The sequence below is a fragment of the Mchenga conophoros genome, linkage group LG10 (genome assembly GCF_057382185.1).
Source record: "Mchenga conophoros isolate Kocher_MC1m ecotype Shallow Benthic linkage group LG10, M_conophoros_male_GT1.1, whole genome shotgun sequence".
NCBI lineage: Eukaryota > Metazoa > Chordata > Actinopteri > Cichliformes > Cichlidae > Mchenga > Mchenga conophoros.
This window is the reverse complement of record NC_140535.1, coordinates 25,658,487-25,674,337: the sequence shown is the minus strand read 5'-3', so window position 1 is coordinate 25,674,337 and position 15,851 is coordinate 25,658,487. Positions and strand designations below refer to the sequence as shown.

General features: G+C 38.2%; 3 protein-coding genes across 8 annotated transcripts in view; all 3 read right to left on the bottom strand.

Annotated features, from left to right (window-relative positions):
• The window catches only part of fnip1 (folliculin interacting protein 1), a 40,821-nt gene extending 39,654 nt beyond the window's left edge, over nt 1-1,167 (bottom strand). For both annotated transcript variants that reach the window (XM_085289583.1, XM_085289585.1), the window contains exon 1: nt 980-1,167. In XM_085289583.1, coding sequence (XP_085145709.1) covers nt 980-1,071 — 92 coding nt within the window. In that variant the 5' untranslated portion in view covers nt 1,072-1,167. The remainder of the gene's footprint in view (nt 1-979) is intronic.
• A 350-nt stretch (nt 1,168-1,517) lies between these two features.
• Nucleotides 1,518-6,038, bottom strand: LOC146566046 (uncharacterized). Of its 3 annotated transcripts, XM_085289576.1 has the most exons (9): nt 5,766-6,038; nt 5,317-5,420; nt 4,443-4,743; nt 4,224-4,358; nt 3,833-3,890; nt 3,689-3,744; nt 2,572-2,603; nt 2,228-2,445; nt 1,518-2,096 (listed from the first exon to the last, which is right to left on the bottom strand). In XM_085289576.1, the coding sequence occupies exons 1-9, from the start codon at nt 5,860-5,862 to the stop codon at nt 2,006-2,008; spliced, it is 1,092 nt and encodes a 363-aa protein (XP_085145702.1). In that variant the 5' UTR covers nt 5,863-6,038; the 3' UTR covers nt 1,518-2,005. The 3 variants fall into 3 exon arrangements, with proteins under 3 accessions (XP_085145702.1, XP_085145700.1, XP_085145701.1); XM_085289574.1 differs by having other exon boundaries at nt 1,518-2,445; XM_085289575.1 differs by having other exon boundaries at nt 1,518-2,445; nt 3,833-3,872.
• Nucleotides 6,039-7,506: 1,468 nt separating this feature from the next.
• The window catches only part of acsl6 (acyl-CoA synthetase long chain family member 6), a 35,632-nt gene continuing 27,287 nt past the window's right edge, over nt 7,507-15,851 (bottom strand). For all 3 annotated transcript variants that reach the window (XM_085289571.1, XM_085289572.1, XM_085289573.1), the window contains exons 13-21: nt 15,694-15,828; nt 14,868-14,963; nt 14,611-14,683; nt 12,917-13,005; nt 11,152-11,268; nt 10,893-11,036; nt 10,605-10,706; nt 10,432-10,503; nt 7,507-9,937 (exon numbers count right to left, since the gene is read on the bottom strand). In XM_085289571.1, the coding sequence (XP_085145697.1) occupies nt 9,797-9,937; nt 10,432-10,503; nt 10,605-10,706; nt 10,893-11,036; nt 11,152-11,268; nt 12,917-13,005; nt 14,611-14,683; nt 14,868-14,963; nt 15,694-15,828 (969 nt within the window). In that variant the 3' untranslated portion in view covers nt 7,507-9,796. The remainder of the gene's footprint in view (nt 9,938-10,431; nt 10,504-10,604; nt 10,707-10,892; nt 11,037-11,151; nt 11,269-12,916; nt 13,006-14,610; nt 14,684-14,867; nt 14,964-15,693; nt 15,829-15,851) is intronic.

Here is a 15,851-nt window from a genome sequence, read left to right as displayed (position 1 = left end):
AATGATAAATGTTTTCTATAGCTACATGGGAAATGACATGATTATCTGCTTTAGTGGATGTGGAACACAAGCAACGCGTGCAGGAAATATTATAATCACTACAAGCCATCTTGCATTTGTTCTAAGCATCGGTGTTCTAAGTAAACTCCAGCCACTTATCTATTTAACATCACTGCAATGTTAGGTGATATTCAGACGCCATGTAGCGCTATTTCAGTAAAATTAACACTGTGCATCAACAGTCTACCGACACAGCAGCACGGTATGGGATGCGTCAGCGGCCGAATGAAGCGATCACATGTGCTTCCATTAAGAGCCCACGGTGTCCTGCTCTGTTGTCTGGTGGAGAGTACAGTAACAGAGGCAAAGTCGAGGGATGCTACTTCTAATTAGCTCCAAGTTATCAGGATCCAGCCAAAGATAAGCTACAAAAGAGCGCGACAATACTGTCACGTGCGTTTTTTCTTGCCACAATGCTGTTACCACAGAAACAAAGGGGAAAGAGGAGGGGGGAGCAAGGGAGAGACAAAGAGAAAGCGAGATACTTCTACTGTAACTTGCAAGCACCATTTGACTATCTTCGGGATGACAATAAAGCGTTTTTCACTTATAAGCTGACATAAACAATTACTTATATGAGCAAAAAAGTGATGGTTAACAAGCTGAGTCAAGTCCCACCAAGACAGCGCGTGCAGCAGCCTCGCTAACGTCCAACAGCTAGCATTAGCATGTAGCTAACCGCACCAACAAGGCACAACACGTCTCTCACGTCACTCTACACTTTTCCAACACCGATGTCAAATCAGCCAAACTACACAACGCTCATCTGCAGAGTGCCTCGAGTTCAATATAAGCGTTGCTCCAAATACACTGTCATTCCTTTCAGACGTCAAAGCGAAAGCCATAAATATTATTAACGTACACACGCACAACCCTACACACAAACCACAAACGGACACGCACGCACACAATAAGCTACCTGAAAGCTGGGTCCTCTTTGCTACACCTCGGGGGCGGCGATGAAAACGCATTTCTCTTGTTAAAAAGTTTCTGAAAGAGAGTCGGAGGCATCTTGTACCAAAATGAATTCGGTACAGAAAGTCTCTTTCCGTTTTCAAATCCACGACCAAATCTTGTTCCTTGTAACTGTCTCCATGGGTGTCACAGTCATATGACACGCATTAGTCACAGGAACAGCTTGGTAACCCACTACATTATTCTGATTGGTTCACCGGGCGCCAATGCTGCTACAACAAATAACCCGATTGGCTGATATTTTTGGTATAAGTACCACGTGGTGAGTGGATTCGCTGTGTTGATGTTTTGTCGGGGATCGTGACAGCATGAAATTTATTCACACTAAAAAAATTATCTAAGTGCGACTGCTGAACGGCTTGACACACACACACACACACACACACACACACTTCAGATATTATTGAAAGACACAGTTGAGAAAATAATTAAGTGTAAGAAACGCATCAAACACAGAACGGAGGGATCGCCACAAGAGGCATTTTAATGTATTTTTATTTGCTTTAGACACTTTCTAAATCAAATACATATGCAGATTTTGAGGACAAAGACAAATATACATAAATATAGATGGAGTATACTTAAAATACATATCTTATACATTTAAACTTTGCTTTTAAATCATTCATTTAGAAAGTCTATAGTAACACGTGTCACGAGAATAAATGCAAATATGGACAAGCACAACAAGCAAAAAACACACATATATAGACACACATATATCATATTTAAAGGTGGAAAAGCTCACTGTATGGACAAGACAGACAATGGTTTTTAAAGGTAAATACATATGTGCCATCTAGTGGTCATTTCACATCACACTTTTTTCATATGAACATAAACGCCAGTCTAGCATGTCTCTTTAATTAGTTCTTAAATGTTATTTTAAGTTTGTTCCATAGATTCTTCTCTCCTTCTTTTAAGTAGTTACAGACCATTTTCATATAGGACTTTCTACAATTAGACTAATCTAATCCAGATGAGGGGGTAAAGCCACAGTTTTCTGTTTTCTTATTCTAGCTTCAAATGTGGCAGGAAAGATGGTTCGGTGCACTAAACAGCTGTGAAAGGAAATAAAGTAACACTTCTGAGTTTCACACATCTTTCTCTCATGACCTGAAAGAGAGTATCTCTCTCCTTGTCGGTGGCAAAGTCAAAGAGCTTGGGTTTCTTATGACTAGTTTTGACAGACCTTTTTAGCAACATGGTCAGAGCTAATGTTTCTTCTTCCGAGCTGATCTCTGCATCAGGCTTCAACTCCTCAGGTGGGCTGGACATTTGCAATGGCTTGTTGAGACTGGGAGTCATTAACTTTGAGGCTGGTATGCATTTTCCATGAAAGGTCTCAGCAATTACAGGACTTTTGAATGAAACCTTCTTCTTACACAAGATGGGTCTTCTGTAGCTGAGCTGTGGAATAAAAGTCATTTTGATCATGGCTGTGATCCCTCTTACTTTTGTTTCTAACAAAATAAAAATGAGCTACATCATATCAAATTTAAACAGATGTAAATAAATGGGCAGATGACTTCTTACTCTTGGTGGGGTTTTCCTCTTAAAGGTTTTGTCTGCAAATTTAGGACAGAAACCACAAAAGTAGTCGTAATAATTATACAATATCTATTTATTTTCTGTGTGTGGAGTTGATTTTAAAATACATATGAAATATATGCACTTGCCAGGCACTTCATTAGGTACACCTTGCTAGTACAGTTGTGGGCGCCTTTTTGGTTCCAGAACTGCCCAAATTCCTTGACTTCAATAAGGTGCTGGAAACATTCGTCAAAGAATTTGGCCTATATTGACATGATAGCATCACACAGTTGCTGCAGATTTGTTGGCTGCATATGAATAATGTGGATTTCCTGTTTCACCACATTCCATAGGTGCTCTATCAGACTGAAATCAGGTATTTAAATGATACTCACTTGGTACTAAGGGGCCCACATGTGCCAGAAAAATATTCGCCATGCCATTACACCACCCCCACCACCAGCAGCATGAACTGCTGCTAAAAAGGCATGGTCGATCCATGCTTTTATTTTGTTAACACCAAAATCTGATTGTAGCCTGTGAATACTGTGCAGAAAAACTCGAGGCTCATCAGACCAGGCAACATTGCTCCAGTCTTCTCTTACTCAGTGTTGGTGAGCCCTGCATTCAGAGATCCTCTTGGTTGCAATGCTCTAAATATTTGTTTACTGTTGCCTTCCCATCAGTTCAAAGCAGTCAGGCCATTTTTCTCTGACCTCTGGCATCAAATCATTTTCTCCAAGAGAACTGCTGCTCACTCGATATTCCCTCTTTGTTTTTGACAATTTCCTGTAAAACCCAGTAGAAAAATCCCAGTAGATCAGCAATTTATAAAATACTCAGACCAGCCTGTTTGGCACCAACAACCAAGCTACTTTCAAAGTTACCTTTCTTCTCCATTCTGATGCTCAGTTTGAACTTCGGCAGGTCTTCATGATCATATCTTAGTGCCTAAATGCACATAGTTGATGCTATGTGATTGGTTGATTATACATTTGCTTTAGTGAGGAATTGAACAAGCGTTTCTAATAAAGTGGTCGGCAAGCGTAGTTTGCAATAATAGTCATGCTCTGAATAATACTTAAGGAAGATATGTTTCTTATGAAATGAGAGCCTTTACCTGATTTCAACGAGTCATTTTGTACTTTAGCAGCAGATCCGGCTTCTCTGTTGTTGCTTGATAAAGAAATAATAAGGAATGAAGCAGTTAAATTGCGTGAGCCACAAGTACTAAATGCTTTGAGATTCAACTGAGAAGACTTACCTGATCTCACAGGTCTTTTCAGCAAGAATAGTGGAGGCATCTGCAGACAGAGTTACTCCTTTTCAGACACACAGGTATGGTTTGGGTACGCATGTAAATAAGACTGCATTTAATTAAAGCATACTTGGCATTTTTTCTAAGAACATTAAAATATGCTATAAAAACAAAGTTACTGTTCCTTTTTTTGTTCATTTGCTACTTCTAAAAGAGAAACATTTTAAATGTAATTATCAGATGGAGTCTAAGGAGCTTGCAAAAAAAAGACGTACCAAACATGACTGAGTATGAATAAAGTTATACTCTTAATACCTTTGTTCAATTAAGTGGAATTTATTGAACTGAAAAAAAGAGAGAAAATTAAAGTGTGCCTGAGATTTGTTCCCAGTATTACCCAGGATGGTAGAAAGGTTAGGGGGATGATGCATGTGTATGCTCTCAGCATGGCTGACATCCAACAAAGTGGAGTTTTTTATGTGACGATGGAGATCCAGCAGGTCTTCCTCAATGGAAAAATTGAAGGTTTCCACTATCAAGACAAAAATAAAAGTGAGAGACCAAGTGTGGCTGTGGACATACAAAAATGTACACATACAAATGCACTCAGACACACCCTTGTTTTCTCTTCTGAAGATCTCTGGAGAGGGAAGATTGTTAGAAGTTGCAGAGTCCAAAAAGTCCTCATCCTCTGTGTCACCAGAGCTGAAAGTTGTGGCAGTCTCCATGCTAGATAATGTGAAGCTTTCTGGCGTCACTGCCAAGCTTTGCTCGTCTTCTTTACCCGACATTTCATCACCTTCATGAGCCTCTACTACAGTCACCTGAATGGCAGGTAAGGTTGCTTTGTGTCTGGTAGTTTCAGTAAATGCAGGAGTGCTTAAGCTAAAAGTAGATTTATGGTGTACAGTGTTGGCCTGTGTGAAAAGAATAAGCATAGAAAGGGGAGGAAATAAAACGAATCTGGTGACTGAAGGTTATAGCATCTGATTCTAATGCTTTTTTATACTTAAACTCTTCAGTCAAATTTGTCTTTGGTTGTGGATTTTTTTGTTGTAATAATTCTTCAGGGCAATATATCCGTCTGGCACTGGCAGAGAAATTTGGCAGGTTGTTCACCCACATACTCGGCTCCTCAATGCACCTTTAAGGGGAAATAGAGTATAAGACTTATCGCCAAGAAGCGCTGTTACAACAAATAAATCGTCAACCAAACACTAATTTCCTCATTTTCTGAATAATTGCTCTTCACTCTTTTCTCACATGATCTGATGTATGTGTTCTATAGAACAAAATGCACATGTCACTTTAACTTCTTGCCAGTTTATTGGGGGACTCTTTGTGGCTTCAGCATCAACATTCACTTGTTTTTTTTCTCCACGTAGATTCCTTCATATTTTCTTCTCGTCACCCATAATTGTGAACTAGTAAATATTGGATATCAGTGACTGTTAATCTTACATGAATACAAAACATCTGGGCACACTTACAGATACTGGGCTCTTTGGTTTGACAGTGGAGTCATTCGTGACTTCCCTCTCAGGTTCTTCTGGAAAAGCTTCATAATGCTTGCGGAATAGAAGTTTCCTGTGCTCTTAAAGTTTGAAAGCATGGATGCAGAGAACAATTTAATGAGAACAGAAAATGGCTTTGCCTTTATTTACACTTTTTTAAAAAAGTGTACAATCAATAGATATATTAGATCTCCTCTTAGGTTTACACTAAGTAGATTTAACAGATTTAGAAAAGCAGTTAAAACCTGAGATAAGAAACATGAAGGTGTTCATAATATATTTCCCAACACCTTTTTGCCCTCACAATGAGAACTAGGCTCAGACCAAGATTAAAACTTTAACTTTTAAATAAACAAGTAAGCCACCTGAAGTTTAACGTTTTAATGTAGACTGCGTTAAAATGTGTATTACAGTGTTTTTCTTACGGTCTCGTCTGGTCAGCGCTGGTTTCACGGGTGTATCTCGTTTGATAGGTAATCCACTGTCACAACGGAGTCTAATCTGGCGCTTGTATCGATCCATTTCCAATTAAACTGACTTAAAGACCAAATCACTTGCCATTCAGTGAACTGCTACACTATAAAACTGCTTCAGCTAATGGTACTAGTAAAAAATATAATTAGGAGAGAGTGTCTTTAATCTAATGCTTCAAGTTCTGCCTTTATCGTCCCCTGACCATTCTGTGCGTTACTTAGCAACGAAGCACACCTGCAGAATATGTGATCAGCTGCTAATCACCACTTTTAACGCACGACTGAAGCGATTTATTCGCATTTGCATGCTATTTAGAAACTCTGGAAAGATTTGGTAAGCGTTTATGTCAACCTTCATGCTTGCCATGCCTTGACAGATGCGATAAAAGTGAAATCACTGCCCTGCCATAGTAAAATTGGGTCAGTTTTAAAGTTCGTTTGCAGAAATGGACACAAAGAACTCAGCCTAGCTTAACATAGCATTGATAGACTTCATTAGGTAAAGCCCCCTAAGCTTCTTCTTTTGCCTTAAGAATTGCCTTAATTCTTGGTGGTATAAATTCAGCAAGGTGCTGGAAAGTATATGAGTACAGTAAGAAACATGAGGTGATTAAAGGTTTGTGACATACTGTAGCGTGTTGCTGCAAAGAGCCACCAGAAGACCGGTACACTGGTCATAAAGGGATAGACATTGTCAGCAATTCTGCTGTATGCTGTGGCATTTAAATTATGGTACTAAGGAGCTCACATGTGCTTAGAAAATGTCCCTAATATTACACCAGCAGAGGCAGGATGCATACATGCATCTACTATTGTTCAAGTTTTGGTGAGCCTGTGCAAATCTTAGCCTCTGTTTTCTGTTCTTAGCTGACAAGAGTGACAACAGTTGTGGTCCTCTGCTATTGTAGCAATTTGGATCAAGGTTTGGTGTGTTGCACATTCAGAGATGATCTTCTGCATACCTTGGTTGTAGTGAGTGGTTATTTGAGTTGCTGTTGCCTTTCTATCAGCTCAAAGCAATTTCACCATTCTCTTCTGACCTCTGGCATCAACAAGTCATTTCCCCAGATAACTGCTGCTCGCAGGATATTTTCTGTTTTTCAGGCCAGTCTCTGTAGGCCCTAGAGACGGTTCTGTGGGAAAACCCCAGTAAGGGAACAGTTTCTGACATTCTTAGACCTGGCACCAATAACCATGCCGTGTTCAAAGTCATTTAAATTACCTTCGTCCTCATTGTGATGTTGAGTTTGAACTTTGGCAAGATATTTTAACCATTTTGACCACTATTCCGGATGCTAGTTTAGCTCATTGGGTTGATGCATTTCCCCCCTGCTCTCTCCCAGCTTTCCTTTCAACTGTTCTTTAAGAGCCGTTCTCATCACATATTAAGATTGATTGTGTGACAAAGGGCCAAAGGAACACAGTCTTTCTTGCATCTAAAAACAATATTACTTACCTTTTAGAAAATAAAATAATATTTTGATATGAGTGTAAATAGATTTGTGAAGTGCATTAAGCTTAAAATACTCCTATTCCTTTACGTAATGGAGTATTTTGATACTGTGGTTGGTACTGTCCTTTATGAGTTCCTCTCATCACTGCTAATCTGGAGGATAGTTCAGTCTTTTTTCATGTTACCATCCTGACATAAAAAATTGCATTCAACATCATTAAAAAAGGACCAAGACACTAGTTGAAAATCATTCCAGAACATTTTTTATTTCACTGCCCTTGTCCTAATCCCCAACCTCCCTCATCCCGATTGCTGCACTTGATCATTACAGGATATGGTGCTTATTCCATTTTTACAGCAGAATAGATAAATAAATAAGTACAGTTCATCTCACTACACGCAATAAGAGAGAAAAAAAAATCATTCAAACCATTGATTCAATAAATATGCTTACATCTAGCTGTCTTCATTTATGTACATCCGCATTGTTTATGCTTTGGGACGGTAATCAACTTAAAAAGCGAATACATTACTTCTACGTGTAAACCTTTTTAAAAAACATGGTATCGTTTGTTTAAAAGTTGATGTTTGTTCTAGCGGAATTCATCATTGGCTCTTCTAAGTGAAACAGCCCTGTACCTGCAGCTGTGGCTGTCAGCAGCTAGATACAACCGGCTCCTAATGACCATAAAGAAATGCTTGTCTTTTTTCTCGTTAAATGCCAATGGTCCCAGCATTACAGGGCAAATTGCATGCATTGCCCCAAGGCCTGGTGTTGCATTAGATATTTTGTTTTCTTTTACCTGACATTCTCTTTGTGCAAAGATGAGTGAGAAAGAAGTCTGAACCTCGATGACCGTTACAGATCGCCGGCCCTTACATAAACAAGGAGCATGCATGCTAAACCTCTGACTGCAGCCATGTTGAACTGACATAATGAATGAGTGCGCGGATACATGACACAAAGTGTAATTTGGGTGTGGCTCAGACAATGAGATGCTTTACATGGGACAGTGTGGACAGCGATGATTTGAAAGGCAGCTGCTCTCTCTCTGAACCTTATTATTGTAAATCTGCTTTCAAACAGAAGGGTGTAATTTCATCTAATTGCACCATATTTGGGTTATACCCAACTTTAATTCTTGTATCTGTTCGGGGTGGTGTATCAGCCACCTTACTAGCGCCGTTTTTTTATTGAAAGAAAATCTAACTTTTTCCACTGGGGATGAAATCCATTACAATTCTACAAGGTGTCAGCATTAATGTACATTTTGACATCTCCTGGAGCTACACTATACACTAAAACATCACACTTGCTGTCGTATGACTGTGTTACTCTTGTAAAACAGATGAGTTTTGTTTGGCTGGTAGATTTAAAGAGGAAAGAAGAGCTGAGGAAGTGGGAATGATGATGCTGAGTTTCTGATGCTGGGGAGTGGGTGTATTTGTTTTTGGGTCAATAGCAGGTAGCAATGTATGGATGATTTTAAATGCCTCAATTAAAACAAAGAAAACAAAAATACATCGTACAATACACACCATTTCGTGGACATTATTATCTTTTTTTGTATTCACTGACAGTGTGAATCATGTGAGAAGCCAATGTTAAAAACTAAACTCTAAAATAACATAATGGAAAGTTTTTCGGTGACATGATTTTCCATCTGACATTAAAATTAATAGGCGTGAGTCAAACTGACTGAGACATTGGTTTTGAATTTAATCAGCTGATATTTGTATTAGTGATGTACTAATAAGACTCTACCTACCATGTGGGAATCTGCTAGCATTAGCTTGTTGTCCTCCTTTAAATCATTGTTTACTGTATGCATACAGAAATCAGCTATCAGCACATCACGTGAATTGTGCCAAGACGTTCTCCCCCAGCTTTTTAACCTGTCCCCTAATAAACTGACAGCTGATTAATTGAACTTAATTCACAGTAAGTAGCAGTATCCCTACAGCTAATGCTAGCTAATAAAGTCAACACATTGCCATACCCCTAAAACGGTTGAGTCATTCCACCCTAAATAATTGGAGAGTTTTGGCATTTATGATGCGTCTTCATTTGTAGTAAGAACAAGTTTCCTTTCACCCCCTTATAAAATCCCAGTAACCATTCTTTACATTCATTATGGGTAACTCCATGCTGCCCTCTGCTGGCTAACCCTGAAATTGTTTTTGTTTTGTGACGGAAATTCATGTCACACGAAAAAGAAATACGTTCCTTTTTATGGACTAAAATTTTTAAGTGTCGATTTAAAATATGTTTTCAATTAATTATGAAACAGTGAATGCGTACATAAAAAGGAAATACATATGACAATGTGCATTGTATTTCGCTTTATTGATTTCTTTAATTTGTTTTTATCTAGGCATTTTTAATCATCTACCGTTGGGCCAGTTTTGCTTTGCTTTCCGAAAGCACGTTAAGCGTCAGGTGACACATCTTTGTCCCACTGCAGGTCGCTGGACAAAGCGTCTGTTGTTGTTGTTTGATTGCTTTAAGAAAACTCAGGTCCGCCAGCCTTCACATAGAGATGCTGTTGTAGAGCTCATCAATCTTCGCCTTAAAAAACTCTTTCAGCTCCGGTCTTTTAGCCTTTAGCGTCGGAGTCAGCAGGCCATTTTGAATGGAGAACATCTCATTGTGAATGTAGATGTTCTTCACCTTTAGAAGAATAAAACAAAAGAAAAAAACATGATGGTGAATGAGATAAATACTGCTCTTAAGTTTACTTCATCTTATAGCCACAAATGCATTGTTAGCCAATACTCTTGCAGGAATCACAAGACCAATCCCTGATAGTATATAAATGTAGCATATAACTTATCAAACAGCACAAGAATTTATGCCAGTAGCATTCTTGTTTCACTTGGCTTAATCTCCTTTGAAATAATTTAAAACATTAATATTTTAATTATTATTTTAAAACATATATATTTTATTACCATAGCTGTATCTGCAGTATTTCATTAATTTAGATATTGTGGTATTGCTTGGAGGGATTTGTGAATAACTAGATTACTTAAAGACATTAAAATCTAATCTAAAAGATGTTACTTCAGGCACATACTGTTTATGGAGATACTGTAAAATGTTATCTTACATGTCTTAAGGTATCAAGAAAAAATACACTTACAAACAGTTAAGTTCCTACTTACCTGCTCGAAAGAATGGAGGCCACTGGCTTTTCCAAGACGCACCAAATCTTCAAGGATTCCCTTCTTTAACTCCTGTTAAACAAAGGAGAGAGGGAGCTTTGTTACATTTCTAAATAACTTCCAGTAGGTTTTAATAATATTAACTATAAGTGTTACAACCATATGCCACTTACAGTGTTTTTACATAGGTCCTCGTAGGTGCCCAAGATACCTTTCTTCTTGGCCCATTCAGGCATGGTTTCAGGGTCAGGAACAACTATTCCTACCAAACAGGACTGAGAAAAAAAACAAGGTGTATTGGATAGTGATCAAAATAGAAAATCAACACTAAGCAACACATAGCCCAGATGTACTTGCAGGCTCTTAGGAGCCAAAGATGACTACCAGGCCTTGGAACACATAAATTTGAGCAGGAGTTCTACTTCACATTGCACTTCCTGTAAATGATTAAATGTCCTTACCTGCAGACTATCTCCATGAACATAAAGCTGTGACACAGGTTCGCTCCTAATGTAGATGTTCTCGATCTTCTCAGGGGAGATGTACTCACCCTGCGCCAGCTTGAAAATGTGCTTTTTCCTGTCAACGATCTTCAGCGTGCCATTCTACGGAAAACGAGAAATATCATTTTAAACAAAATATTATGGATCGTTCTCATATAAACACAAGGGATTTTTCAAAATCCATGACTAGTCTCAAATGTAAGCTGCGTATACGTACAGGTAGCCATTTCCCAATATCTCCCGTATGGAGCCAGCCATCGGCATCCAGTGTCTCCGCTGTTCTCTCTGGGTCTTTGAGGTAGCCTTTAAACACGTTTGGTCCTTTTACACAAATCTGGTTGACAGATTAGAAAAGTCAAACAGGGTCAGGGTTAGAGGTTAAGCACATGTCCTCTACAAACACATGCAACGTTGTTTATAAAGTCCGAAAATTGTATACGTTACCCTTCCTATAAACATGTACAGTCACATGAAAAAAAGTACATCTTTCTAACATTTTACATATCAGGACATAATAAAAAAAATATCCGGTTCTTATCAGATTCCAAAATTAAGTGTAAACAGTGTAATAAGTCATGTGTGGTTCTCCATCTGAGGTGCAGTTACCTAATTTCAGAACCTGGCGAGGTTATATGCAGACATGTAAAACTTTAGAAATGTGTACTTTCTTTTGCCCTTTACTGTATTTGTCCTCTGTGTCAACCCCTATATGCTGGTATGCTGGTAATCAGTTTTCAATTCTGATCTTTATAACACACTTCACATCTGCCCTCATTTCCTGACATTTCAAAATGCTCACGTCAAAGCTGTAAAAACTACTCTCTGGCATACAGTGAAAACACACCTACAGACCTACACACATCCTTACATATGCACGTATGTTACTTATTTCTACCACAAAAGTGGTTACGTTTTTGGTTGCATTTGCATGCATACGTGTCATTCTGTCTATAAACAAGTTTTCGATGAATTCTCGTAAAACGTTGTAGAGGTGTAGAGTGGCGTCTTGTTAACAAGCCACTGAAATGTGCCTTACATGCGCCAAGGTCATGAAGGTCAAATTAATAATTTATTGGTTGAAAATGGACAAAAAGCCTTATAACTTAAAACTATGACTCTTATAAGTATGGGGTGTATTGTCAACAGATAGAAAGTGCTATATAAATATTTAAAATATCATGTCACATTTGACCTCTGACCTCTCCTTCAAGGCCAGTAGATTGATCTACAAGCCAAAATGATAATAGTGATAATAGAGCTATTTAAAGCTATGTTTCTAAATGCTATTGTTTTTTTTTTGACAACATATAGGCATATAGGAAGCAAAATATGGGGATTCCAAATATCACGTTTCTTTGGACCTCTGGCAACTTCTTCAAGGTCAGTTAAGGTCAAACTTTTATAAAATTGATTAAATCATTAAACAGTTCTTAAAATTCTACTGCTTTTGTTTGTTTTGACAAAATTTAGGAAATGATACTGGTGCATGGGGATTCTAGATATTAGATTATATTGCATTTGCATCCAAACATTAAGTCATTGGACCTTAGGCCTTACCTTTACATTTCACATCTATCTTTCTTTCAAGCTGACCCCAAAATGTGTTTTCTATCTTGAAGTGTTGTGAAGAGAAAGTGAATGAGCTGCCTAGTTAGTTATAATAAACTATAGTATAATTTTATAATAACTAATAATAAGCTCATGCTGTTTATCTTCAGTTATTTACAAATCAGTACCTACTATCCATTATCACCTACTATATAATGGTTGTGTAGTCAAAGTAAGCTTCTGTCACCCCCCCTCCCCTCCGTGTGATTTTTATTGCACTACAAACGTCTTAAAGTACGTTTAAAAAGAACAAAGAAGAGAAAGTGAATATATCAAAAATACAATACTATTTCCTTGAAAGTAAATGCTGCTTTTAATTTAGGTTTGTGCTCTCTAAGTGCATCTTGTGTTTCTGTTGAAATCGCTTTGCTTACCTCTCCCTCTCCCTTGGAGGCGAAGTAGTTCTTCTCAGGTACATCCACCAGTTTAATGAGGTTGCATGGCAGCGGAGCCCCGACGTGGCCTGTTGGTCAGTACAAGAAGAAACATTAGAAACACAACAACTCGATTTCCTTCCTCACTTTCCACTGTTGAACAAAAAGGAGGACTACAAATTGATAAAATGCTCAACACTGAGCATCAATTCTATGTGAGGAGGAAAAGTGGTTTAATTAACGATATTTTTACTAACTAATTAAATCTAAAGGAAAACTAGTCGTCATCATTTGGGACAGCGTTACAGATATCTGTGAATTATCAGAAGTGAACAGCAGGTGGTGATGCTTGACTGTATTATGAAGCTCTGTCTCACACTGTCTCACAATAGGTTGACACTTAGAGCACATTTGTTTGCTTCAGACCTTCGTTTATGCAATACAATCAATTCAAAAAATATGTGGCTATAAACACAGGGAAAGCTTTTACTTTTCAAAAAGGAGGTTTTGAGTTGATTACTTTAACATAATGTAATAATAATAATAATAATAATATCAGCCTATTTTTCTGTGCTTCATGTTCAGTTCTTTAGCTGTAATAACATTTTAAATTTAGTATAATTTAGATTTATTTTAGTAGTTTTTAACATCATTTTAAATAATATTAGTCTTTAATTTTTTCTTTGACTTTTGTGTTACCCTTTATGTTTGTTAGCAAACCCACCCACCGATCCAGACGCGCACCCCTGCATAACACCTGCCCATGGCTTCATGCATTCATGCACATGTTCTTTTTTTCTGCCTTCTTTTTCTATTGTTAACTTGTCACTTTTGTTGTTTTTACAGTCTTCTTGTTGTTCTGCATTTGTGTTGCACTGTTAAAAGGGAACAGTGTATATATTTTTTTATATGTATGAAAAACTTTCCAATCACTTTTGAACTAGGAAAGGAAAATGAGTAATTAAAATGAAAATCAGCACTTTGTTTCGCTTCAACTGTCTCTTAACTGCGTGCAGCAAATATATTTCTCTCTCAGAGAAAGCTCCACATTATACTGACTTAGACAGCCAATCAGAACAGAGTTTCACGCATATATGAATGCATAGAGGTTACTTGGAAATTACCTGCAATGCCTGGCTGCTGAAAATAACACAGCCACAATACACCCAATCTGGAGGGTAAAAACGGGTCTTTATAGCAGATATTGGTCTTTTATTTGAGCTTGTTGTTGTTGGAAATCACCTAAACTTGCAGTGTTAACTATTGCAATATGACCTAACAGCTATTTCCTTCCTGTCTTGCTCACAATTCCAGACTTGTTTTTTTTTCTAACAGTACTCTCCTTAGTCGTTTCTTCCTCAGCCTGCCACACACTCTCAGCCTATGCTTTTTTTCCACCTGGGTGCAAAACAGATACTCCTTGAGGGTCTATGCCATCATATCAGCTCAAAACTGCATGCTCACTCACAAAGTTTTAAGCTTTTTAACAGTGCCAAGTAGTTGTGAAAGACTTGTAATTAGGGATCTATTTAGGTTTATGGTTGTTGGTCATTCCTTAAAATCATAACCCATTTTTAACACTTTAAAACCTTTGAACTGAGTCACGTAAACAGGTTCAGTGCTTCAAAGACAGATAAGGATACATCTGTCTTGTGATCTGTCTTCTACATGCTTGCACAATCACTGTCGCCTACCTTGGGTCCAGTCTCCAGGTGTGGTGAAGGTGCAGCCAGCTGTGCACTCTGTCTGGCCATATGCCTCATACACCTGCATGCAGAAACATGTGATGTTGAAGCAAATGTAGATGTTAGCTTGTGAATCAAAATCTGTAAAATTACTGACAGCAAAAAACTTGACAGTTGTAAAGTTATGGTTAGGGTTAAGGGTTTAGACCTATTCTCATATCACAGGGGCTTGTTAGAGAAATAAGGGCACACTTAATGGGTCTGACCTGACATCCTAGAGCTGCTCTGAGAAATCCCAGGACAGTGGGTGAGGTAGGAGCTGCTCCTGTTATAATCATCCTCAGCCTTCCTCCCAAGCTAGCCTGCAGAAACACATTGTAAATACAGAAGGCTCATTATTTTCTGTTTTAAAAATAAACCACAAAGCTTCACGGCACCAGTCCGGATGTTGTCACATTCTGACCTTCACACATGACGTGCGAACAATGCGAGGACAAGAATTCGGGACATTGTGCAAAGTTAGCCTTACTCACATGTGCCACTTCGGACTTTTTACTTTTAAATTCACAGGAGTGTTACTTACACACCTCAATAAACTGAGATTAAATCACTAGTGACCTGGTAGGACAAAGACTGTTTTATTGAGTGCATGGCTAATAAAATGCAAACACAATCTCACCAACACAGTCCTGAAGAAGCAGATTAGTTCAGATTTTAAGAGATTTTAATCAAGGATGGTTAAAATAAGTAGTAACAATAAGGGGAATGACTGACATTCAAGGTAAGTTGCATAACTAGCACAAATACCAAGAGGCTTAAACGCAACAATGAAGTACGTCTGGATGTAAACGTCCTTCCCTGCTACTTGTCCTGTTAACCTACTTGTTTATGATAGTTATGCAACTGTTTTTGTTTCTCTTTAAAAACACACAGGAACATATGTATAAATGTAACTTTGATATCAAAATGGATCATAATTCATTTTTTCACAACCACGCGTAGCATATATAATATGATGTAGCATGGCTATAAGAACAGCTGTAGAGTCTGTCCATAGTAGCGCAGGGCTTAGGTGCTGGAAACACCGTTTACCTGAATCTTACTGAAGAAGATTTTGTCCCAGACGCTGTCACTGCGAATGATCCCGCTGCTGACTTCAGCACCTTTTCTCTTGGCAGCAAAGTTGAGCAACCAACGCTTTAACGGGGTGTTTGCCTGGCTGAAAATCTGGTAACAAAGCGAAAACACAC

What these genes read in the sequence shown, in the direction of transcription:
- LOC146566046 (XM_085289574.1), bottom strand. Translation starts at nt 5,862, where the DNA reads ATGGATCGATACAAGCGCCAGATTAGACTCCGTTGTGACAGTGGATTA. An exon ending in AACCAAAGAGCCCAGTATCT is followed by an intron (nt 4,744 to 5,316) that starts GTAAGTGTGCCC and finishes CTTTTCACACAG; the next exon opens with GCCAACACTGTACACCATAA. An exon ending in AAATGACTCGTTGAAATCAG is followed by an intron (nt 2,604 to 3,688) that starts GTAAAGGCTCTC and finishes CTAAATTTGCAG; the next exon opens with ACAAAACCTTTAAGAGGAAA.